We start from the raw sequence: 27,505 nt of genomic DNA, 5'->3' as shown, positions 1-27,505 counted from the left end.
ATTTCGTGCCAGTTGTGACCATAAACAGAGACTAGATAATCTGGCAGATTATGTCAAGGTGAGATCATCCGGCCCTGGAATAGACGAATAGAAATCCATCGAGAAATCAGATATTGGAAATGCTAAGCAGCAAAGGTCGCACGGCACTGCGATTTAATCTTCGCCATCTAACCGAAATATCGATAGGATTTGATGAGAATCATTCACCTTCCCCAGGTCTTATTTATTCTAAGATTTTGTTTCATTTATGACCTTAACATGAATTCCTTCACTATTGGTTGAAGACTGAGCTTGATTGATTCTCATAGATGGTTAGAGGGCAACGAATTAGAAACTAAATTAAAGTACGTTTAGATACTTACCGACAAATCAAATTTCCTTATATGCTAGCCTAGATTTTAATGACTCCAGTAATTTGATTAATATGAACTTAATCTATGCGATATGTTAGAATTTATTAGTGCCCTTATTTGAAAGGGAGAAATCGGATATTTCACTGGTTTGAGGAGCCTCCATTTAATTAAAATAATTGCAGGACTAAGATCGGATTGTGAAAATTAACCAACAGCTGATTAGAGTTTCTGATGAACGACTGTCTCGATTGAAATAAGAGTTACAAAAATTAATGTTTGGTCTCAGCTCCTTGTAAGAAGAAAATTAACAAAATCGCGGTGTTTTCAGTGATACTTTTTCGTAAAATTTATTAAAAACTAACAAAATATAATTAACGGCATTGTTGTTTATCATTTATTATTCCTAGCGAAATTGAAAACTCAGATTTTTTGTTCTGTTTAGATGAAGCAGCAAAATATTAATTTCACTTTTATAATTTCTCAGTGAACTATTCATAATTTCATACCAAAATCTAAATCTGAGCTTTTTCTTGTGCTATGTGGCTTCATATAACCATTGAATGTATTTTCACCAGAATAATTCATCTGTTAATTATGGTAAAGTTCTTTCTGGTAGGTTGCAACTTTCGTGTTTAGGTTTTCTTCCACTTATCCTGGTTTAGCACACACTAATGGGTATGCACGGTTTTGATTATGATTTGTCCGTGCAGTTGTAACGGGATTTAATTCGTATCGTACAAGTAGGCATTTTTAAGAATAGATGTAGTACTTTTTAAGGAAATGGGCTTTGTGGACACGCAAATTTGCCAATACTTTGGAGAAATTCGATTTCAATTTGACAGACATAATGCATAACTAACGGATTCCTCAGCAGCTGTTTACAGTGTACGAAGCGTCTGATCATAATATATGCTTGTAAATTATATTATTCCAAGAGAAAGAATGCTACAGTTAAGTCTATAGAAGAGTATATCAAAATTGGTTCTAGTGTATGCTAATTTTTATACGTATTATTACCTCTTAATGCAAAAAATTAGAAGCCCTTACCCCGTACTCTCTTGGTATAATAAGTCCCCAAACAATCAAATTAATTTTCAGGGTGCGTGTGTGTATATAATATATATATATACATATATCTGAAAATTAATTTGAATGTTTGGGGACAAACAAACAAATATATCTATATATATATAAATATATATATATATAAATATATATATATATATATATATATATATATATATATATATATATATATATATATATATGAGACCAGATTAAGTGAAAGAATGCATGTATGCACATACACACGCATAAATTTTAGTCCAATTTCTTCGAAACATTTAGTTGCAGCTTTTTTATTGTTTAATAGAAAAACAGTGAACTTGCAGTAAAAACAGCAGAAAAAAGAGCTGTAAGTTGATTTTATCGTACTATTTACAAGACGAATTATGGACGATCTTCACCTGTTTCAAGAAAATGTACGAAATGAGGGTTGAGCAATTGAGTAAATTTGTAATAGTATCGAATATTACTCACCGCAACTTTTCCCAGGAGATGGCCCCATTGCCATTGCCAAACTGACAAGATCCTTTCCCTTCCTCCATCCACTGCCAGTACGTAGCTACCGCCATTCTGAAAAGAAAGGGAAAAGAATGCTCACGCCCTTCATTGTAAATTGCCAATGAATAGTTTCCAACCTACAAATCTGAAAATTTGAACTGTGAATTGGCCTTAACAAACGCAAAGACTTTTCAAGTAAGTGTGTATATTTATATGAAAGGACATTTTGACGCTCCGCCAGCGGCGCCCTTAGCGCCGGCTCTAGGCACTCGTAGCCCCAGCTGCAGAAAGCCCTCTAAGGCGGAATGTGGCGTGATTGCCCCTTGTGGGTACCACCAAAGTTACATCTGCATCCCTTCCCTTCCATAAGGGAAGGCTCTACAGATATATGTATAGTTATCAGAACTTTGAATGAGAATGGTTTATGAGAATTTTTAGTATTATTTTCATCGAGGATCTTTTCAAATATGTAACTTGATACACGTAGGTTTAAAAGTAGTGTGCAATTTGCAGCATTGACCAAGTTTAGTTCTCCTCCTTTTGAAATGGGATACCTTGTACTATTTCAAGCAAACACATCTCTGCGATATAGGCATTAGATTGACATAGACATGGATACATGAAAGATGAATGGTTCATCGCTGTCAAAAGTATCCAAAAATACAAATAGGATTCCTTACAGAATGATTTTTGGGATTCCTTTTAGATCAAGAGGGTTTTTTAAGGCTAAATTCCTGGCATTGCGAAAAAAATGGAATGCCATATTCACATTATGAAGACTCTGATCTTTATACCGTTCACACCATGTGTTTTTTCCCGTGCTTAATTATATTGTGAATCTCAAGCATTCAATAGAATAAGTCGAACTCACAGTTTCTAGTTTTTTTACAATAACTTTGGAATGGCGACATGTGTGGAAAATTGAACATGCCAGAGCCATATATCTGCATAAATATCATACAGTAGACGTATTTATAAATTTGCATTGAGGATTTATGCTATGCTGTCCCATTAAAGGTAATCAAAGGCTATTAGGAAACATTGAAAATCACATAAAATACAAAGATAACGCCCATTAACCGCTATCATTCTGCGATATTCATATAATCGACATTCGTATCTAAATGTCATGAATGGCCGGATCACTGCGGATCACTGCGGAAAGATTGGCGTTTCTGAGATCCGCCACATTTTCATGTGACGTTATTTCTAAGATTACAGTACTAAGTAAAGTGGGGTGAATTCACGTAAAACTCAAAAATGCAAAACAATAATTTACTCTTACAACTCCGCTGTACCGTTGCCGTTGGCAGTGGTAATATTTCGTCTATGACGTGGGAGTTTCAACCTACAGCTGGCAAAGAGAGAGATTACTGCACATGCATGTCCGAGCTGTCGAAGAGGCGGGGGAGGGGCGGGATTGGGGGGGGGGGGGAGAGCCCTTACCAGCTGTGAGAAGGCGATGGCCGACACGCCCAGCTCGAACTCGCCCATCCCGAAGACGTAGAGCGTCTGGAGCGTCTCCGTGCTCCAGATCCTGATGTGGGCTTGCGTCTTGCGGTTGCGGCCCGCCCGCTGCCCCGAGGCCACCATCTCTCGGGACGGGTGGAGCGCCATGCTGTCGAGAGGAGATAGGGGAACAATGATTATGGGACGAAGGATACCAAAGCTAAGTAAACTATGGTTCATTTAATCAAAACCGGGCTGGTACCGGTTTGATTTTGGAAAAAACCTACAATAAGGGGGAACATTTTGTTACCAAGGAAGCAAAAACAGCAATGATGATGGGAATCAAGAAGTACGAATATATATATTGAAAGGGATGGCTCCGAAAAAATACGCATCAAGTGAAGAGTACACTTTATCGTTGTTATTATTATTATTAGCAGTAGTCTAAGGGTAGGCCATTGATGGGCCACGGCACTACACACTAACGCATACCTAAGCACCAACTAACATGATACCAATTTTCCCCATTGTACATGATCCATCCCCTCTATTGTACTCTTGTACATTACAATAATTAATTCTTTAGCTCTATAGATTTTTCCTCTCCCTCTCTCTTAATTCCATCTAAAATTCTTTTTATTCTTTCCCTTCCTCTACCTTGATTTACCAGCATTCTCTCCTTTATCAACGATTTCATCATCCGAGCGCTTCTCAATATTTCTTGCATTCCCTTGCCCCGCCTCCTCCGAACTTCTCCCAGCAACCTCCTCTCTTATCCCACCATGCCTAGAAACACTTAAACTCTTGTTTTTCTTCCCATTCATTTTGTTTTTTCGTCTTCTCCTCACCTACTGCCTCCATTATACGCTTATTCTCCTGTCTCGTCTATCAAGTTTTTAAGCAACATAAAACTACGCTCCAAATTAAGGTTTTTACTTACATTTTCTTTATGTTTTTATCTGAGGTACCTGTCATCAACTATATATATGTATATATATATATATATGTATATATATATACATATATATATATATATATATATATATATATATATATATATACATACACACACGCACACGAAATAGTATGCACACGCATATGAAATAGCAATATATATATATATATATATATATATATATATATATATATATATATATATATATATTGTTAAGACAAATGGCGGTACTCCTACGTTTTTTGTTCATATTTTCTTCAAAGTTAACGCTACAAAGTTATTAATACACAGTTGATGAAGTAAATGCAAAACATTAGAAATAATGGCAGAAATTAAAAACTAATGACATTGCAATATAATGAGTCATTAAGATTACACTGTGATTTGAGTCATTAATATTACTTTTGACACACTTCATGCATGTATGACTCTATATTTACTAAATCAGAAACCCTATAACGCTCTGCACATTTAAAAATCGTTTCGACCATTCTATCATTCTCACATAATTATCAAGATTATAATACAATCAGAAAGTTTTTAGGACATTTTTTGCACAGTTTATGATGCGGTGGATCTCTTTCATCCTCATCCAAATCCCTGGCTTCATTTAAAACAAATTATATGTTCTTTTAAATTTGCGTTGCTCTTCATAATGATGTAGGAACCGCAACGAAGGGAGGTTTCCTAAAGAGTGGCGAACGTTACAGTGTGATTTTATTAGATTTGTTTAGATTGCACATAGTTTTTTTCTAATATGGTTAATTTTCTTTGATATTTTTTGAATGCCCTATGCTCATTCTTCCATATTATTTACAGCGGTTAATTCATCGAAGTATTTAATATTGTATGACCTAAAGACGTCCTCATTGTTCTTCATCTTTTCAACGTTTTAATTCACTGTTTTTAAAACCGAGTACCGTACAAAAATGACAAATGTTCCTGAGTGCTCCGCAGCCGATGCCCCCAATTCGTGCACTTGCGGCACGCAAAACGTTCACAGGACGCGCGGGCTGATCCGCCCCGATGGTGGTTTTAAAGTAACAAGGAAGAATCCGAACATGCCCCGGTTCTGATATAAGAAATTTTACTGCGAAGGTTTTTTCTGCTTGAAAGGTTTAGGATATTAATCTTTTATTTTTTCAAGACAGGAAAAATATATATGCCACGTATTTACAAGAACTAATATAATTTTTCGCTGTCATTAAGGAGAGTTTGTGCCTTTTCTTGAAGTTTTTTCGAACGACGTGTACCAACGTCGACACAAATCGTCATCCCGTATAATGCAGGATTATTTGCCATTATTAATTATTATTAATTATGTCCAGATTCGACGCTGAATTTGATAGTTCGTATTAAGTTATACATATCTGAAAGGAATTTTGGGAATTGGTTAGGGTAGGAGTTGATTTAGAAATGGGAGGAGAAGTGTTAGCTAATTTGTTTATCAAGATGGCTAGAGGAGTATAAGGTTAACGTCAAGATTAGAGTGTGGTGTATGAATGGCACATCATGCGCAAGTTTTTCCTTCTGAATACATTCCACTAAATAAAGTTGTTCCAGGAAGTCCGATTTGCGGCCTGGAAGTGCAGTTAGTCGGAAGGGTTTTACGATGAAGGAAAGGAACCGAATTGGCTTTGTGCAAAGGTTCAGACAGATACCAAATCATAAATGACAAGGTTCATCTGTTGCCACTGAAAGATGCAAATTATTTTGAACTAACGTAACAAATTTTCACTGATGAAAATTTATGATAATAGCGTATACAAGATTTTTTGTTCGTATATTTTCGCTAAGAAAACCGCGCCACTCGTCACTTTTCTTTTACACAGGAAGAAACGCCGTTGCTGTCACGAATGTCTCTCTTCCCGGGTATTCATGTTTCATTCACTCTGATTGTCACTTTTTCTTAATTTTGCAAAAAATCTCTTGCGCAATCGACGGCACGACTGTTATTGTTTTTGTCGGCGTCACGCAAAGTCTTCAGGTTTACTGTACTAAATATTATTTGTAAATAACCTAATATAAAGCATATGCAAAGTGACCCACTCTGTTGATAAAACCTAAAAAAGCTAACCAGCCAAGTATTCTAAATAAATGGCTCTAACTGAATGCGAGAAATGTAAGCTTTTTTTCAAAACTTACGTTCAAGAGCTTTCTGTTGATGAAATATTTTATTCATAAAAATCTGAGCGACGTAAACATGATGTGGGCGGGATCAATGGGATGGACATTTGGGGTCATTTAACTTTTAAATAGTAAAATTATATATGTCATTTGATTATTTAAAAGTTAAATGACCCCTAAATTATTTAAAACATATTGTAGGGTTATATATGATGCTTAACATAGACCAATATATGATTAAAAAACCAAATAAAAGTGAGGTATCAATCTAATTTAGGATAAAAACTTGCCTAATTTAACAAATCTTCCCCCATGTTAAAGATTCTGATCTTAACTAATACTTCATCATGGCTAATTATACATTCCACCTTTTCCAGCAAATGAATTGTTTAGGAAAGCTAATGAAGGAGATACGCACGTTACGGAAGAGTGTAATCCAAAATTAGTTTTATAAAAGCTCTTTCACGAAAAGTGTCTGATTATAGTTAAGAAATGAGGTAAATTTTTTCATGATGTCTTGCCGTAGTTTTTGTTTGTAATCATAATTCATTAAAAATGAAATAATAAGCGTGATCTGAATTAATGATGTATATTTTTTTGGGGGACATTCCTGTCGGAAGGAATTATTGCCAATTGGGGTTGGGTGGACTCGTCTCCCGACCTCTGCGGCGTGTCTGGCTTACCACTGGATGTCCTCCGAGTGGGCGACGTAGTGTCTCTGGGAGTCCTCGTCCCGGTCGTAGAGCACGGCCACGGCAGCGACGTAGTAGAGCAGCTCCCCCGTCGGCAGCACCCACAAATTCCGTCGGGTGTCCGTCCCTCGGTACCCGTATCTATGGTTCTGTCAAGGATCCTTAAGCCCAACACGTTACGAGGGACATCGTGAACATAACGGCGTTCGTCCGACTAGAGTAGAATTAATACACACCAGCATGCAAGCCAATCAAGTTCTGCAGGCAATAACGTTTTTTTTAATAATTTTATATAATAGCGCTTTGGTCATTTGACGACCATTTATCGGTAGTGAGTAAATTGCAGGGTACTTGAAAATTCATTGACTCCGGTAATGTGTTGTATATTATACCTCTCCTAGGCTAGAAATTAACAGCATTAAATGTTTTAAAATACAGATCATTTTTCAAATGCGTAGCAATTTACTCACCAAAGATCCCTGCTGAACGAATTTGTAGTCTTTTGGAGTTTATTTACCTATAACATCAGCTTGAGTGCATTCATTTTATGTCAAAGTATTAGCTAATAGTCCACCAACATCATTTCAGTGCAGATACTACGTTTAAAAAATTAATAAGGGTAATGATTTTTTTTGATTTATGGTTTCTTATAATTTGTGACTATAATTCCTATGGGTAGTTAATCAAAGACTGCGAAAAAAGCAGCATGATAAATTATATATATATATATATATATATATATATATATATATATATATATATATATATATATATATATAATACACAGTAACACACAATATAGAAACACAAAAAAAGAAGAACACTCACACGTTATTTCTTGATATTTCGACGGAAACAATCCGTCTTCCTCTGAAGATATAGAAGTAATGTCTCATCTCAGACATTACTTCTATATCTTCAGAGGAAGACGGATTGTTTCCGTCGAAATATCAAGAAATAACGTGTGAGTGTTCTTCTTTTTTTGTGTTTCTATATTGTGTGTTACTGTGTATTGTACTATTCGGCACTTCCGTGTTACGTCTACGAAAGCATATATATATATATATATATATATATATATATATATATATATATATATATATATATAACGTTGTCCGATCGCACTAGCGAGGAAAAGGCTTTTTGGCCTAAAGTAGTCGGGTGTGTAATCACCCTCTGGCACACAGCCTGGCAGTTTCTTTGCAGGGTATTATGTCAATGAAATAAATAAATTCACATCATTGATTTTCTAAATCATATTCTGAGGAAGTCACTGCAGAAGTCGTTTTGTTAGGGAGTGTATCTTACACATTCATATGAATAGTAACGTATATATATATATATATACGTATATATATATATATACGTATATATATATATATATATACATATATATATATATATATATATATATATATATATATGTGTATATATATATAATCAGAAGCACCAAAGTTTGAAGTTTAAACAATTGTGTGCGATTTACGCAAAATTCAAAGAAGCCTATTATCCTTAACGATCAAATGAGACTGGAATTACATGGTTTTCATTCGGATGTATTGCCTCTAAAAATACAATCTCATGGGTACAAAGCGCTTGACAGGCTTTTTTTTTGCATTAAAATTCAACCAGGGTTAGATTTTGTATTTTTAATAATAATTTAGGCCCAGTTAGAATATATTAATGAACATTCTTCATGCTTACGAAATTACGTCATTGGAAACACTTGGAAAAGGCTTTCGGTCATAAGGCTGAAAAATGATGACCACTTTTGTGGTAACTAATTTGGTATTTTTTATAGAATTTTGATTAAGTTCTATCATTATCTATTATTAACATACTCGGGAAAAACTTCGCTGAAAGGAGACTATGTAAAAAGTTATTTTGAAAGAAATGTTCAATGGTTTGCGAAATTTAGAGTTCAAATCATAGCATTTTTTGATTGCGCATGACTCTGGATTGTCATTTTTGAGAGACCAATTTACTCGACGGCAAGATGCGAGAGGTATACGGTTAGCCAAGGGGACTAAAAACGCCTTTGGAGATAATTTATTTTGATTAGCACCAATTAGAGAGTTGATTCTCTATATTTATTTTAATTCGGATGAAAACAGCCACGATTTAATTTGACCCTGTGTTATGTTTTTCCAGGTCAGTATCTTGAAAAAAATCAACGTTCGCTATTTTAGGAAAATGTTAATTTGATTCGTGTATTTCATTTTTTTTAATTTCATACGGTTAAGCACGCAAATTCTTCTGATGGCCTGAAGCAATAAGCCAAGAATTGGAGAAGCAAAACACGATCCGAAGAATTAATCGAATTATAACGCTCACAAAAATAGTTTTAAAGTAATCAACATGCCATATTTTCTATATTGATACATATCTTGCTTCTGCTAAGTAAAACTTGACCTACCTGAATACGTGTGAAATTTGAAAACCTTGATCAGTTGTGCTCCTTCTTGTAATAATTACGTTTTCTAAGACTAATCAGTTACACAATGTTTTCGCCATCCTATGCGTTAAGTTTTCTGGGTGCTGTAACAGGTTTCACATTAAACAGATAGTTCAGTCTTAATATGAATACTTTTGTGCAATATTCTAGGGCCCAAAATGCCGACTAAAAACACATTTTTTTGCTGAATGAGACTGTAATTATGACTTAAGAGACAATAAAATAACATTAATTCAAATGCAGAGCTGTAAAAATTTTAAAAGGAATTATGTCAAGTCCTCTTAATGAGCTTTCCTATCGTTTCACAGTTTTATGATTCAAATGATTACCTCGCAAATTCTGTCAAATGACCATCCATTTACTTCACTTTGGTGCGGTTTTGAAAATTAATCGCTGGTCAGTTAGTTTTTCAGGGCCATTTATAAACTTATTCTTGCACAGTCTAATAATTTCACTATTTTTTAGATAATATTTTGGAAAATATATTAACCAAAACTAAATATGGTTATTCGACAAATGTCAATATAAAATATTGCTTGAAATTGTACACAGTTTTAACCATAACCCTGACTGTTTCGAGTATATAGTACATCGATAAATGGAAAAAATGCCTGCCTTACCATCTCTTAGAAATTTAAAATCTGCCTCGAAGTAAAAGTAATTTTGTGACGCCAATGTATTAGTTTTATTCAACTGTTAAATATCTTGGTTTCCAATATCGGCGATAAAAAAATAAATCATTGCACGCTAGGAGGAATTTTCTCTTGAAAAAGAATTTAATTTTCTTTAACATTGTTTTTCGAATTAAACATATATGTGTCGATAGAGCTTAGACAGTCCGAGTGTTACGAGGTTACCGAAACGTCCCTTACGGAAACCACTCGTGATTCACTGAAGTTGATGGTGCGTGTCTTACGTGTTTACACGTAAGGGATTCGATTTCGACTCTCTGTGGCATTGATCAAGGATACACCCATTCGAGCTGGAGCCTCTTGTCCGGCGGCGAGTTGTCTGCCGGCGGGTGATGCAGTGGAGGGTAAAAAGTCCTCTTGAGTCCACGGAGGATCAATCTGAGGGGCTCCTCCTTCAGCACCTCCACCAGCGAGTAATCTGCGAAGGACGGAAGAGCCAATCAGGGCATGGTTATTGGGCTGACGATGACGCACGTATCAAAACGAACAGGTTATTTCAAACGAAGGAAATGCCATTGGAAATTTACATCATCGATAGAAAGTGGAGCACAAGTATTTTTACTCTGCCACTGGGTGCTGTATCTAAGGGGAATTTATTGCACGCACGCAAAAGGGAGCTTCATAGATTTAATTTTTTGCGTTTTCATTTCTTTAGATGACTAGATTGTTCATTCTAATAGTCGGCAACCTTTAAAAATATTCAACATTTTCTTTATATTATACGAAGACACTGACTTATTTTTACTCAGCAACATGTATGAGAAGTGATTAATGAGTCTGAAAGATATTGTTTTCTCGCAGGTATGTTGTATATAAAGTAAAGAGAATGAATTGCTTCGAAATAAAATGCTTGATCCTTGGGATTTCAACTCCCAGAACGTTTATCAAACACATTTAAAAAGTTTTGGAAGGGGATGGATCGTTCTGGTAGCTTGAAGTAGGCACAAGGGTGCCATATTCTATATTTATGAAAATAATTAGCATTCTTCGTCTTACTAGGGGAAATTTAAGATTTAATTGTATCTACATAAGATAGATATTTTGCACGTTTTTTTTGGCAAATTCGTGATATCTTTCTGAAAGTATTAAGAGTGCGAAGGTCGGGGATTGAGATGGGAGGCCGAGCGTATAGGGAGGGTGATTGAGCGTGGGGAGGGGAGGGTGGGCATCCCTTCCTTGACATCCCTTCCTCCAAGGAAGGGATGCCGGAGGAGCGGAAAGAAACCAAGAGTGACATTCGGCCTTACTTGTAAATATCTTGCCGAAAAAAAATTTTCTGACAAAGAATCACAGGTACATTTTGAAATAGTACCCGCTGTCTTGGGGGTTTCCATGGCATTGAGAAAGCAGATGATGACCTTTTTAAGTTGAGATCCTAAATGAGCCCAGCCATGGAAAATATTACATTTACAGCGGGTTAAAAAACTCTGTAACGAACGTAAAGCAAAATTAATTATATTCATAGCACATTAATTCTTTTTTTACAATAAAACGTTCAAAACTCAACTCACTGAAATTTCAAGTATTATCATATAACTAATATGCTCGTATATTCTAGTGAAACAGTAAAAAATCAAGACGTTTAGGATTTATTAGCAGTTGAATAAAATAAGACGCCATGTGGCATTCAAATGCTTTATTTATTAGCTATTAAATATTTTTAAAGATTAAATATTTGGTTTATCTAAATATTTATCGATAAAATACAATCTATAGGATAGGGAAGAGGAAATAGTTTTATTGGTAATTGTCGCTAAAGATTAAATGAGACAAATACAGACCAATTAATTAGTTGATTATTTTTCTAACAACTGAAAGATGTTATTGGTTTTGTCCCAATAATTTTTACTAATACGTTAAATATAAACATAGATGTTCGATGTGATAATCTAATTCGTCCTTGAGCTGTGCTCAATGACGTATACGTGACGTATACGTGACGTTTCGTGACGTTCAAGCACTGTCATAATCAATGTTTATTCAACAAGTATGTTTCAAATCAGAGCTTAAGGATGGTTTTATATACACTATCACAGCTTAAGGTGATGTTTAGCATTCATTACTCAGCTATGAAACTTGACCGACATGGTATATGGACGACAATAAATCCTTTCATTTACATGGAATTAATATCTTGATCATTTTAAAAGTTAATTAAAGTATTTAAAAGTTATCGTTTAAAGGTTCATTTAAGTAATATGGATGGAGAGAATGTTGATATGAAAATTGGGAACTTTGAATTTATTCAGTGTGCGGCTTTGGGTGTAACAGAAAAGATGAAAAGATAAATGAACTAATGACCGGGATTATAATGACGTCATTATGTCATCAGAATGAGCTGTTAGGGGCCTGTTGAAAAATGGGTCGGGAACGACATCGCGGCGAATTAAGGGCACCGTGATCGAAAGATTTATATCAAGAGACTTAATAGGGGATTGTGTCTAAATGGGCCGCGTCATGATGAAATGAGATTGGGGAGAGAAGTGTTTGGCATAACTGATTTCACGATGGAAGGTCTTGTTCAATAAAATAGGCGGATCAATGATGCTCAATATATTTACGGTTTTCTGACAATAAATAAATCAACACCCGATGAAATTGAATAATAATGTCACCGAGAGAATTACTATGAGGTTGTCTTGATATGATATAGTCCAGTGGTGGTGCATTACCGACGAGAGGACCTGGGTTTTTTTCACAGAGACGTCTCTGGGTGCCGTTTGCCTAAATCAAGCAGTAGGAGTTTTCAGTTAGCAGATTTTCGTGGGAAACTATAGGCGGAGAAAGGAACTTGTCTTCCTAACCCTGATGTGTGAATTTTACCCGCCGCTGAGCTCGGTCGAGCTCACCCCTCACTTATCAAATAAACCTTAGAGTGGATTACCACAGTTTAAAATGTTAATGCTTAATGTGGAGAAAATATTTTAATAAATTCATATTTAAAATAATCGTAATAATAATATATATTACCTTGGCAGGTATCATCAATAACAGTTGTAATTTGAGGCTCGAATTTGTGAAACTTGCCCATTACGGATAGAAAAATTGCAACTTTTTTAATTCCACTTAATGTTTTAATCTTATTACCCAGGTTTCACTTCATAGTATCACCTTCAGGTACATTATTAAGCTTTACCTTCCAGTATATACATTTCGGTCACGGTGCAAAGGTGTGGGAGCGAAAGGAGGTGTTTTGGGATTGTGCAGGAGTAAAGTGAGGAGTTTTTCAGAGGAAAAAGGTTTTTCACCTCCACAAAAAATTGCAATGCAAAGACTCAAGAGGACAATTCAATTTTGCTTTTTCCAATTACATGTGATGGGCGAAACCTTTTACCTTTAAAAGCCCCCCCCCCCCAAACCCTGCTAACGTCCTTTCAGCACCCATGCCTTTGTCCCATGACCAAAAAAATATATATGAAGGTAAAAGCTTAAAATTGTACTTGAAGATAATACTACGTATAGAAACCCGGTCTGAGATTAAAAGTTCTGTGGAATTAACAAAGTTGCAATTACTCTTTGGGTAAGGTTTCATAGATTTTAATTACGACCAAGTAAACGAGTAGAATTGCAATATTATCAACGGGAAAGTCGAAAATGACAGAGACCGCGACATACTTCAAAGGGAAATTAATATAATGGCGGATTGGGTGACAAATAATGGAATGGATATTAATGTTAGCAAATGTAAATCCATCACTTTTAGTAACAAGGTTAATGGAAACAATAGGGACAATAAATTCTCAGAAAATTTTATTCCTAGAAGTGAAGCTGCAAATACTTAGGTGTATATTTGACTAAGGATTTAGGGTGAGGGCTAAGCGTGGAGTACATTTTTAAGAAAGCTTTCAAAACTCTTCATTTGGTGATAAAAAACCTCTAAGGGAGCGTGAGAGCAACTAAGGAAAAAGCGTATCAGACCCTGGTAAGACAAAAGACAAAACACAAAAAGAACGAATAAAAAAATTTTCTTTTCTTAATGAAACAATTGTTGATTGGAACACTTTACCTGCAAAACTATTCGAGCCCTTTCCTAACAGAGTGTATACTTTTAAGAAAAGTTGTAAGGAATTTATGTAATGATTTGATTGATGTGTAGTGTATTGCATTATATGTAACAGCTTATTTTTTTTAATTTATCTTTTTTTCTTGCTAATTGATTTTCTTGTTAATGAGATGGATGATCCCTTTAAATGTACTTTTGTTTAATGACTGATTTTACCTATTATCTTTTGTGATTACTTGGGAATTGTGTGCCACCTGACACTGTCTGTCAGCACGTGTGGATTTTAATAAATAAAAATAAAATAAAATAGTGCTCTCGCAAAATGGGTGACCAATAGCTATAGACTTCTTCTCGGATAATCAAGTTAGTTGCGGGGGCGAAATACGTTATGATGCTTCCCAAGTTTCATGGTGAAAATTAAACCATCAAAACAGACTTAATTTTTGTATTTTTCATTTTTATTTCCTGCAGGGAGTAACGTTTAGGTATTAGGATTTATGCAGTTATGTATATCAAATATTGAGAAACGTTTTCCTATTATTAATAAATATATTCAATAAAAGGCACGATAATGGCTGAAATTTCTAAATTAGGAAACTGAAAAACTTTCTTAAATAATAATTTCAAGAAATATAACTATGAATTTTAAAGGTTTTGTAATTTTATAAGCAATGCAGTTTATAATACGTATTAGGGAAAAATAAAATTAAGCGGAACTCTATCTCACCTCATGTTAGAAAATGGCAAAATGTTTTAAATTTTCACTTAAGACGATGTTTAATCTTATTTTACGACTTCGATTTTGTATTTCAACTTCATCGTAATTAAAATAATTAATTTATGATAGCTTTTCACTAGAAAGATATCCAAAGTATAATACTGGTTTTTAGGTAATTAAGTGTACTCGTCGTAGATTTTTAACTTTGAATGCGTCCGTTACCATGCCCCCGTAATGCTGTTTTATGTTGTCAGGAAAAGCGGAGAAATTATAATATGAAATAAATATCAAAAGTTCCAAAACCAAAATACTTTCTAATGAATGTTATTAATAATGAAAAAACTCAATGCGAATTCTACAAAATGCTGCGGAGACAATCAATCGTGATGTAGGTTTATATTTTCCACAATTTTTAATCAAGATAATTTTGTATTCATTTATAGCTATACAGGTAATTAATGGACTCAACTAAGTAATGGCATCTCTTCATTCTTGTGGTATGCTTGCTTTCAAATAAATTGAAACAATGATATTAATTGCTTGGTGAAAAAATAGAAGTAAATCGGTCTACTCTTGGTCCTTGTACACTCAAATTTTCATTCGGACATTTACTCCAACAGAGATGTGTAGCTCGTATAAAAGTTATGTAAGGACGTCTAGTTAATAGTAATTCTGTAATATCTATTCTGCTCCAACCTCTATTTTAGTGTTAATAGACTAAATTCAGAGTGATCAGTAACTATGACTTTCCTAAATTACCGTTGTATCATTACCAAATGATAACTATTCTATTAAAAGAATTGTCCAAGAAAGCGTTCAATATTGATGATTTAAGGCGGGTCTCGACCTTTCGAAGCTGCGACCCAAATTTCCATCGTACGTGTGTTGGGTGACCTAAATTTTGATGCTCAGATTAAGTTAACTTATCGACTTGAATAGAAGAATCTATGGTCTTGGAAACAAAGTCACGTACATTTTGGGGACATAACACCTTACGAGGGACTAAAAAGATTAACAGCTATTAAGAATCCTTTTAGCTTGCCCAGTATTTCGAGTTGGTGGTTCAATATAAAAGGAGAGGAAGACCTTGAGGTTGTGTAGCCCAGATTTGGTCCCGGGTCCCACCGGGCGATAAGAAGGCCATAGAGACAATTTCATGTATGCCATAAATACAATCTGTTTACCCTCGACGCGGCCAATGCGGTGGATTTTCGTCAACAAATCCAGATTAATCACCAAAAATGCTCCGTCCCTGGCAGAGTTATTTGAGCGAGGCCCTGGACTTAAGTTTTCTGTATATGGTGCAGTAGGACAGGAGATATGCCTCGTAATATTTTAAACTTACGAGGGTCATCCGGAAAGTAGTACCCGTTCGTGAAATAAAGACACAAAAGTAAATATTAACAAACATAAAAAATTTTATTTGAAAGAGGATACTTTAAACTACTTCTCAACATAATCTCCAAGCAAATTAAGGCATTTGTCATAACGTGTAACAAGTTTCTGTATTCCTGCTGCATAGTCCTTCGCCGCCAGCTCATTGAGATACGCGAGGGACCCATCTTGCACAAATTTTTGCATAATGCAGATGGTGTTTAACAATTTCATGAACAATTGTTCGAGAAACATTGGGAAAATGCTCACAGATGTCATCAATTGTGACGCGCCGATCGTTCCTCACGAATTCGTCAACTGAGCTCACCAGTTGGTCTGTAATGACAGACGGTCTCTCCGAACGCTCATCGTCGTGTGTGTTCCCCCTCCCCATGTTGAAGTTGCGACACCACCGCCGAACAGACGACTCGTCCATTACATTGTCTCCATACACCTCCTTTAATTGGCGATGAATATCACATGGGCGAACGTTTCTTGCATTGAGGAATTTAATCACTGCCCTCACTTCACAACTGGCGGCGTTCTCAATTTTTTTAAACATTGTAAACAATCACAGAAACAACACAGGCAATGCTAGCGTCACGCAACTTGGCTCAGAGAAGGCAGACAAGCCACTGAAGCTATCTGACCTCGTCCAGCGGCTACTCGCGTCATCAGCACTTCATGCGGCACGAACGGGTACTACTTTCCGGATGACCCTCGTATTTTGGAATCAAAATGAAGATAAATCTCTGCCACGCTTCTTCTGTCCGTCATAGGACGACGTGCGTCGTTTTACTTTTTAAGGATGCCACTGGAAACCATTCATTGAAATTTTGACATTTTATTTAGTTTTAAATGTTGCACGAATTGAACCAGAATCAACAAGGAGGATATTCTTAACTCACCAAATTTTCCTTTTCTTTATAGAATACAAACGACGAATTTCTTTCGGTAACAATGTATTTTTCGCCCTTGTGTGTCTTTTGTGTGATTTTTCGAGTACCAGATCTCCCTGGGAAACCAAAACCGACCCAGGGAAAGAACTGGCCAGATGTGTGAATTTCACACGCCGTCGGGCTTACTACTAGGTTAACTCTACCTTCACCTACCGAACCGACCTTCAGGTTGATTACTGTGTTTATGGTTTTATATATATATATATATATATATATATATACATACATATAAATATATATAACATATAAATATATATATATATATATATATACAGATATATGTATATATATATATATATATATATAAACCACCATAAACACAGTAATCAACCCGAAGGTCGGTTTAGTAGGTGATGGTAGAGATCACCCAGTACTAAGCCCTATACGGCGTGTGAAAATTCACACATCAGGGTAGGGGGGCCAGTTCCATACATATGTATATACACATACATATGTATTCATCAGGTTTCAAATAGTTTAGTGGGTATTGAGTAATTGAGTTCTTTTTATTGACTTTGTTCCTTCTTAAAATTTTTTCAAATACGCAATTAATGAATTTAAGCATACTCTCTGCTCTCCTATTTACAAAATGGTATAAAATGAACGTGGCATGGCATTCGCCAGTTGATGAGGAGGGGAGGTCGAACTCCTTGGGGTTGCTAAGGGGACGCAATTTGGCCCGAGGCTACTGAGGATTCCCCCCCCCCATTTGGGTTCGCACACCCGCTTCTCACTCACCCCTCGTCTCGTTGTCCCCGTACGTGACGGAGCGCTTCCCGCGGCTCCTTGATCGCCGCCTCCGGTCCGCATCGGCTGCCACGCTCCCCGCACGGCTCCGGCGCCCCCCCGTGTCGGCGCCGTTCAGCATCGAGTTCCGCCCCAGGAGGGGTGATCCCCCGTGGCATAGGTAGAACGTCTCCACGTCGGCGAACTCGTTGCGCAGCTGCGAGAAGCTTCGCACCTGCGGAGAGGCAGAAACGGAGCAGCGATCACGCCGGTTGAGAACTCCGGGAATACCAGGGTGCGAATACATCAAATGCATGTCATCCGGTCGGGGCGAAGCGATTGACATCAAATCAAAGAGATGAGCGAAGGGGATTCAACAGTTTCTATTCAAGGAAAGACAACTAATATGTCTCTCAAAAAACTTAACTTTCAAGTAGTGGCTGTGTATTATGATTTTAATCTCGCATCCAATTTCCGTTTGCATACTTTAAAAGGGCAAGAGAAATATGAGATAACTAAGATAATATAATTCAAGTAGGAATAATTATAAATTAATTTTGTTTGTCTAGAAGAACAATCAAACTCGTTTTGAAGACCTTAGTACGTAATTGAATGCTTACTTGAATATTTCCCTTATTTGATCTGTTAAAGGGCATAAATAATTACTCTCATATCAAAATCGTTTTCAACTATGGTCCCGACCGTTGAATTAGTTCGCGAATGTACTCTTCAGTGAGTCAATTGCTTTAAAATTTGTCCTGGTAAAATTTAAAATAGATATTTGGAAATTATTTCGTGATGCAATTCTCTAAAAGTATTCCTTGGCTGAGGAACTACCTCATCGGCATTTCGCATACCGTGTTAATTCAGAGTGTTCGGATTTACTGTTGGTAAAAATAATTATGGCTGAAAGTTCATTGAGACTTACCTCGTTACCGGAGAGCGTGTACATCTGCTTCGCGCCGGACATTTTGAGCACTTGCCCAAGGTCCTCGAGGACTTCCTCAAATGGTTGAGTGGTCCGCAGGTTGAGCAGTACGCGGCACTGAGGAGAAAAACATTTCTTATGTCTGCTTCAGCATTTACCAAACGAACCAAGGATATTTTGATAAGGTATACAAACACTGGGATACTCGTGAAGGGTTTTAATGAAATTTCACACCCATTGTATATTTGTAAAGCCAACATCACCATAGCTTTCAAAATTTCCTCACCCAAGAATATAAAATATTATGCGATACATTATTTCCGTAATTTTAAGCCTGACCTTGAATTGGAACCTTTTTTCTGTTCGAATGACCGAAATCCTTCAACCTTTCAATGTACCCTTACGTATGAAAATTGAGTTTGAAAAAAACTAGAGGAGTGATATTAACTGAAGAAATATGTACACTGAAAGATGGTTGCGATTGACAATCCATTTATTTCCACCTAGTTATGTGATTTTAGGACTTTTATTGATCTTTAATCAGAATTAATAAATTATACTTAATTATTTTGAGTCAATTATAATTTTAATTTTGATTGATTTCAGAAAATGTTGGATGTATTCGACAGTATAATTTCAGATTTCTCGATTACCCCTAGCTATCGTATTAATATATTTCAATAGAGTAAAATACTATGAAACATTATCTAAAGAACCTTTTGTTAATATATGCATTGAAAATTTTAATTATTAATAAAAATCTGCTTTTTTGATCATTATGCTGCCTATGAATATTATAACTATTTCAAGGGTGAAAAATATATTATTGATTTAAACCTTGAATCTTTCAATGACGCAGGTCCCTTGAGACGTTTATTATAGCTGTGAAATAAAATGGACTGCCTATTTTGAGGCTTTGGCTTCTCCTTTAGATATAATTGAGAAAAATCCAATTCTTATGATAATATTTTGAGTTTGAATGGGTGCCTTTTTTTTAAAAACGCGACTCTAAACGCCATTGGGGAGTGGTTTTAATAGAAGATAGTCTTGCTGAGAAATAAATACGTCCCTCAAAGTTAATAATATTTCGTTATTTTGGTTTATTCATACTAAGAATGAATTTTCTCGGTAGGATGATTTTATTTACTTTCAAGTTTGATCTGAATAAAAAATTCTTTGAAGATTACCTTAACTGCGTAGAGTGAGAAGGATTTGGTTTTCCGTCGACTCATTTTAATTCTTCTCGGCTCATTGCATGAGATTGACGTGCTCGTAATTTTTACAGAGAGAGGGGAAAAGGGAGGAAGAATATCGCAGGGGGTTCGCTAGAAATTTACACACGCATGAATGCGGTGACCTGGCTCAATCCCACCTCTATCTCACATGGAATGCTAATGTATTAATTTTCGAGGATTTGAGGTTGTAGAAAATGTAGTTCCCTGCCGCGTTTCTAAAATTAAATACCTCCATGCCCAATCAATCCCTTTCATGAGCAATCATGGACACTTCTTTCACCAGCATAACGCAGTCCTTGTACGTCCTAATGAGTCTTTATACGAACTTACTCCGCATGCATATTTACAAAAAATCTGTACGTTTGTACAATTTTAATACGATTATTTGAGCTTCAAGATGCAACCTCTGGTGGCTACATCTCGGAGGTGCTAAATATTTATAAATACTCGAGTTTATACCTAAAATAAACTGTTTAATGGAAGTCTCTCAGTAATTCTTTTATTTTGAATCATTCCTGAAATGCAAAAGCAGGCGTTCTCTGTAATCAATAAATAAAAATACTCTTAAAAGACTGTGAAAACGATCACGACTCTTCAGTGTCCATCGAGGAATGATAATAAACGCAATGAGGTTAAGCTTCAACCTGGTCGGTGCATGACGGTGAATTGAGCACAGCAATATGAAATTAATAACGAGTCTTGGATTTTTCATGCTCGTAGAAAATCGACGAAGAACGTTTTCTAGTGCCTAAAAATAATTTCATAAAATATTTTTTATAGTTTTTAAATTGAAAAAGATATTTCCCCATACCATTAGAAAAAATAGTTTAAAAAGTTAAAAAAGGATATAATTCAGGTACGAAAAATGATGTTTGCTGATAACGGAATGGAGAGTGACGGAAAAGTATTCTGATATTCCGTATGTGTAGATATTGATGAAAAGGAATCATTAAAACGTGCGAATTAAAAAAAAACTATTATCGTAAAGAGAACTTTCCCTAAATGAGCGTTATTAGGAGCATGTATCGTTGAAATTCTCCGGGCCATCTAAGATGCTTTTAATGGAGAAATGATGTAATAAAATGGGATTTTTATGACAGGAAGTACTCTCCATCGTAAAATAATGAAAGAATATTTAGTAGTTTTAGCAGAAACAGATTTTACAGTAGGTTGTTGATTATAGTGTTGTTGAATCGCTCGCATAAAAGTTATTCAATCACCCCCATTTTCCTTGTATATGCTTTTAGCTTAATTAGTGTAAGATAACATTTTCTAAGAAAAATTGGAACCCTCTTCAAAAAAATTACAAAATGTCTTTGAACAGCATATCATTCCAGTCATAATAAATTGAGTTTAAAAAGATCTCTTTCAAGTAAAAAACTGAGAACACGCTCACATTCTCAATGTTATCGCTTGAAACACGCCCTACGTATCGCCTGACCTTCAGCCCGCTGGCGGACAACCCTCCATTTATCGAACTGCATCAGATGTCTCCGAGAGTCATAAAACGCATTATATTCCATTATGAATTGGACTCTTTTTTACTCAATCCGGAAACCACCACACAGAACAGTATTCTCTTCACGAATATACCGAATCAATTCCAAAATTGGCTTGGTTTTCGTGTATTTCACAGCATATCCACTCACAAATAAAATTGATTTGAAAATTCATTCATGATGTTGGCTCACCGCTCCCTCGCATTGGAGAAAAGACTGCAGCGTGCACATTTGATTGGGAATGGAAGCACCTCTGGTGCATGAGGCAGCGCCATTCGCGCTCGGGGTGCGCGTCGCTGCAGTGGTTGCGAACCATTAGTCCCCAGGAAAATATCCGCGGGACACGGAATGCAAGGATCGGCCGGTGTAATTTTTTTGGCGGTTTGTGTCAAAATGCAATAGGAAACTGGAAGAGGAGGTGGCAATTATCCATGCAGCGCGGTGACCTGTTTAATCACGCGACCGGCCGCAAATGGTGATGGATGTGGATGTGGTAGTAGTTGAAGCGCACAAAGCGCCCGAGGGCGGCGTTAATATAATTGATGTGCTTCACCTTGAGCGACGCCGTCACCTTGGGAACCGATGGGAGGCAAGATCGGCCCTTTGGCATTTTGCCACTTCACCCTGCTCCACCCCGCCCCCCCCCACCCTCCGTGCTTCGTAGTCATCGGTTTCCTGGAAGGGAGTTCGACAAGGTCTCGACGAATCCAACCTTCAACGAATCCAGCCCACATCCCAACCCTTTGTTTAAATAATTGAAATGGGCTCGAAGGATCTCAGGTGCCCCATGTGTTTTCCGCTCTCTTCCGATGATTTCCGACTGTTTGCACCGTTCGGACACTGTCCCCACGCGCCGAAATAATGTCTGCTATCCAACAGTTTTTTTTTGTTCGGGGTGTGTAAATTGTTGCCATCCTTTTCTTCCTTTATTTCACATTCCGCACAGTTTATCTCACTGCCATTAGAATACTTAATTCCCGCTCTATGGTAATGCGGGAAAAAAAATGAGTGTGCCAACTGCATTAATGGGCTTTTATCTGACGACCTTCAGCTTGAGGGAAGGATTTACATAATTCAATACGATCTCAATATGGCTTTATCCCTATTTGATGAGTAGTCCGTTTTATCACTATCCACTTAAATGATTTAACCTCCCCACATACTTATTATTTCCATGTTGTAAACATCGATAAGCGTAAGTTGGGGTCTTTCCAATGAATTGTTTCCTCGATTATGGGTCGTAGGTCGTGGATGTAAATTTGTTTCTTGTTCTTTTCTAAAACAGGGTTCTTGAATAAACCTCCTGTTTCAACTACCTTTATTAATTTGCATTTGTGACGTTAAGTTTCTTGAGGTATTTCATTTCTAAAGAGCTATCCGAGCACTTACATCAAATCAAAACTTATTCCGAGCGCAGTAAGATTATCAATCATTCGTAAAGAAAAGGGATTTAAATAGAGTATTTTCAAAGAGATAATATCCAATAAAATATTTCAATGGTAATATTTGTAAATCTCTTCCTTGATCTAAGATCAGTATGATAATATCCTTCTTGCTTAAATGCTGTATTTAATAGTTTATCATGGCGTAGAGGGTGGCCGAATTAATGGCTTCACAGAGACTAGTGGATGGATGGAGATATTATGTACTGCAATGGTGTTAAAATTCAATTCTGGCATTACCTAAACCACATATTTTGATGATAGAAAATTGACCAACCAGCATAAATTTTTATCAAAGTCTATTTGAGGGGCTCGGCGCTTTTATGGGACTTTTCAAATCTCAATTAATCAACTTAGCAATCCCATATCTTACCGAAAGTAGCATAACTCACTCTGATTGATTAATTCCATATGAAGCACGTGTTCGAATAATAAGGCAGCTCGAAATGATCGTTTAAATGAAATCAGAAGTTTTAAATCTTGAAACTAGAAGATGACCTATTCATAAGTCTAATTCATCACTTTTATATGTCCGTTGGTGGTAAGGACATCAGAGTATGACCTTATTAGTATTTATGTCATGCATGCGTTTAAAAAATCAATATCATTAGATTTTCCGGAGTTTCAGGAAACAATTTTGATGATATAGCGATTTGTTTGCTTCAGTAATAACCGCGTTAGAAGTTTCAAGTAATTTAATTCCTTCTTCCCTATCAAAACAGAACATACGTAGTAAATGATCACATCGTGTCGCATGAATCTTCGGGTGCATTGGGTTACGATATTTCCACACTTATTTTCTTGCTAAGAAATAATACTGTAGTCTTCATGAACAATCACAAAGGTAAGTATTCATCTTTCCATTTGGTATTAACTGGAAACTCTTTCACTTTTGAAGGAAAAGCTTATTCATGTGTTCCACGTCAACCACTGTATTGTTCCGTCACAACTACTGAATCTTCATATTTCAGTAGAAAAGCACATTTGCAGTCGATTCAACAATCTAAAATTGATGGGTAGAAATGCATAGTAAACCCAGGGTGCTATTTGCACGTTGTACAAGGAAGCTCAAACCCACTTATCCTTACCTTCGTGCGTAGAAGGAAATATTTAGTCCTGATAACCAGCGTCCCTGAAAAAAATATTGAAACCCGTTCTCTCATGACTTTCTTCCATAACCGAAATAAAACGAGGACCCACTAGTTCGGCCTTGAGATACTTACGTGCCAAAATTTTGCTTGCTAATGGAAGGAAAGCTCGCGTGAAGGTTTCCTTATACATGATAAAAAGAATAATTGGCAAGCCCTGGGAAATATGGTCGATTTATATTTGGAATGGTTGAAATAAAATGGTGCTGCATCCAATTCTTAAAAGATTTCTTTGACACACTTATTTTGATCGCAAAACTGAGATTATTGGTTCTATCCCCAAGAATCCAAACAAATATTATGGGGCACAAAAACGTCATTTATTCATGCTCATCAAACTCAGCGTAAATGGTTTATGGGCTGAAAGAGCGCAATATGAGAGTCACAATGAGGCGTACGTTTCGTCGTCGGGCAAAATATAACTTGATTGTATTGTGGAGCATCCAGCAGTATCATTTTATTTGTTCGATTTCAAAGTCGGGGCGAAATACTTTAAAGTCCACTACAAATAACACGTTTTTCCCTCCGATTCATCCCTCCGTTTTCATCAAACTGGCATTCATTGTTAGATATCCCTGTGGACTGTATTTCCCCCTTGGGTCTCCGCGCCGAAATCCAGAATGCGTATTTGAAAGCTGACATAAAACCGAACAGTGGGGGCTCACAGTGGGTGTTTGAGGACCCGTGCACGACACCAGGGTACCGAGCCGTGGGGTGAGGAGAGGCCGCCGTGGTGAAGCACCAACACAAAAGGGAGAGAGAGGGTGTTGTGGGCGTCGGCGGCACCACTCACCTGCACGGAGTGGTCGCTGTCATTGATGATCCTGATGATCCGGCCCGAGCTGGGCTTAAGCCCCGAGGTGGTCATGCTGGATGCGGCAAGGGGCGGCTGAACCGCCGAGTTGAGGGCCGGTGCGACGATGGGCGGCGGAGGCGGTGACACGGAGCCCCCCCTTCGCTGTGCTCTCCAACCCCCTGGGTAGGTGCCGTACTTGGTGGCCGCGGTCCGACGGTCGTCGGCGACGTTGCTGGTGTTGGACACTCCGTACCACACCCCGCTCTTCTTGCCGTAGCTGGCGTGCTGGCGGAGGAGGGAAAGAGAGAAGAGAACGTCCGTGAGCTGGTTTTTTTCGGAGGGCGAGATGGGTCAAGGGGGGAGGGCGTGGGATCCGAGAGAGGTGGGATGAGATCGAGGGTGGGAGAGGGGTGGCGATCGCGGATGACAGCTTATAAAGGAGAAGGTGGGGGAGGCCGATCGTTCGCACGCGGCGCGTGCGCGGTTCCCCTTTGGTGAGGGGGTGGGGAGGTGGAGGGGCGGGGCGCCCGGGAGGGGAGATGCCCGCGAGGGTGGTATCGAAGGGGGCGGGGCGAACTCGAGCGGCGGAAAGGCAAGGTCGTCGCCGGGCGATATCTCTCCCCCGGGATCACTCCGACCCGGCCATTTGTCCGAGGCGCGCAGTATACTTTCCCACATGTATCTATGAATGTTTTTTTTATTTTCCAGGTCCCTCCCCCTCGGCCCCAAAAAGTGGTCAAGAGTCGGTGGTTCGGGGCGCTCAAGTGCCTTCGTCCATTCGAGGATGCAGGGGGGGGGGGGTAGGAGGGAGGATATTCCACCCCCCGTGGTCACTCCGGGACACCGCGAAGTCGCGTGAGCGCGCTCTTTGGACTCCCCAGATCTGAGAGGTTGCCTTCGTTTCGTTCGAGTTTGGTCGCTCCAGATCTCGAAAGGTTATTCCAGATATGTTAACCTCGACGTCTTGGTTCACTTCTCCATTTTGAGGATTGATTTAAAATGCGAAGAAGGGTTCAAGCGTGTGCACGGTACTTTACTCGTAGATAGTAATTGAAACAAACAGCACTTAACTTACCGTAATATTTGAATACTCGAAGCTATTATGTATCATACACAGAATTCTGCACCAACATGCACATTTATAACGATCGCCAGAAAAATTCTTCCAGTGGGTTAAGTGCAAATTTACTCCTTAGGTTTGCGGAACTACTTGGGACGAATGCATACTTGATATCCAATTAATGTAATGTATTTCTAATTTCACTCAGATACTCAAAACAGAAAGAAATTTCGTTGATTATAGTTGATATCCAATTCATGTAGTATTTCTAATTTCACTCAGATACTCAAAACAGAAAGAAATTTCGTTGATTATAGTTTAGTAGTCATCAACTTTTTCACGCCAAACTCATAAATTAAAATGGGAAAGGTGTTTCTTTAAATCAATTATTGTGTTGAAATTTGATTATTATTTCGGCTGATATTAGTAGGCTGTGTTGCGATTTTCTCATGGATTTTGTTTGCCTTAATATGTTTAAAGCACTGATTTGAAGCATAAATTATTCATAAGGCACTCCAAATGCTGTCCTCTCGAACCTTTTTTTATTATTTTACAATTGCGCGTAAAAGTATGCTTCAAAGTAACTTATTTTTCGGCAGCTTTTATTTTTTAATGGTATTTTTAAACAATTAATTCCAAAATACATATTTTTTGGTCATTTTACTACCACAGTAGCGCTGAAATAACAAGTGATCGATAATATAAATAAATACAAACGGCGTCACCGTCTTTCAAGTGGCAAACGTGTAGCCATCTTGTTTTTGTGTGCAAAAATCAATATATTGTGTGAGAGCATGATGAGAAAATAAGGAGAAAAGTATCGTGAAGTGTCCGCATTTGAATTTTCATGCATAAGGGGAACTGGATCACGTAGTCTCGCGTTCATTCGATGACACTTGAGAGAACCCTTTCTAGGACAGCAAAGCCAAGATTAAGCTCTCCAAATGTTGGTGTGTAGCACGATCGACCAATATCTGTGTCACAATCTGCAAATAATACCCCATTCACTATTTTCCCATAAGAACCAAATATTTTGTATCCAGAACGAAAGAGCTCAAGGATATCAAGCCATTTCGTTGCAATGACCGCCTTTCTGTGATTTAAAATTCGTCCTCTGTTATGTGCAGCAGTACAAGAACGATGTAAGAGTGAAAGAGAGATAGGTATTGTTTTTCCTACTCACGAATGAATTGAAAATCCTCCTGAAGCTCTGCTTTGTGACCTAATCCTAAGGAAAAACATCCAATCATAGTCACGATAAAACAGAATCGTTTAAATAACTTAACCCTATTAAAACTTCTCTACCCAACGTAAACCTAAGAACTCGCCAA

At 37.3% G+C, this 27,505-nt stretch overlaps 1 protein-coding gene across 1 annotated transcript in view; it reads right to left on the bottom strand.

Annotated features, from left to right (window-relative positions):
• The window catches only part of DCX-EMAP (Doublecortin-domain-containing echinoderm-microtubule-associated protein), a 138,031-nt gene that overhangs the window by 28,777 nt on the left and 81,749 nt on the right, over nucleotides 1-27,505 (bottom strand). The window contains exons 3-9 of the mRNA XM_071590087.1: nucleotides 25,112-25,399; nucleotides 18,995-19,111; nucleotides 18,079-18,301; nucleotides 10,566-10,728; nucleotides 7,131-7,280; nucleotides 3,363-3,534; nucleotides 1,893-1,988 (exon numbers count right to left, since the gene is read on the bottom strand). Coding sequence (XP_071446188.1) covers nucleotides 1,893-1,988; nucleotides 3,363-3,534; nucleotides 7,131-7,280; nucleotides 10,566-10,728; nucleotides 18,079-18,301; nucleotides 18,995-19,111; nucleotides 25,112-25,399 — 1,209 coding nt within the window. The remainder of the gene's footprint in view (nucleotides 1-1,892; nucleotides 1,989-3,362; nucleotides 3,535-7,130; nucleotides 7,281-10,565; nucleotides 10,729-18,078; nucleotides 18,302-18,994; nucleotides 19,112-25,111; nucleotides 25,400-27,505) is intronic.

Source organism: Hetaerina americana, unplaced genomic scaffold (genome assembly GCF_022747635.1).
Source record: "Hetaerina americana unplaced genomic scaffold, ioHetAmer1.1.p SCAF_4, whole genome shotgun sequence".
NCBI lineage: Eukaryota > Metazoa > Arthropoda > Insecta > Odonata > Calopterygidae > Hetaerina > Hetaerina americana.
This window is presented reverse-complemented; position numbering and strand designations above follow the sequence as displayed.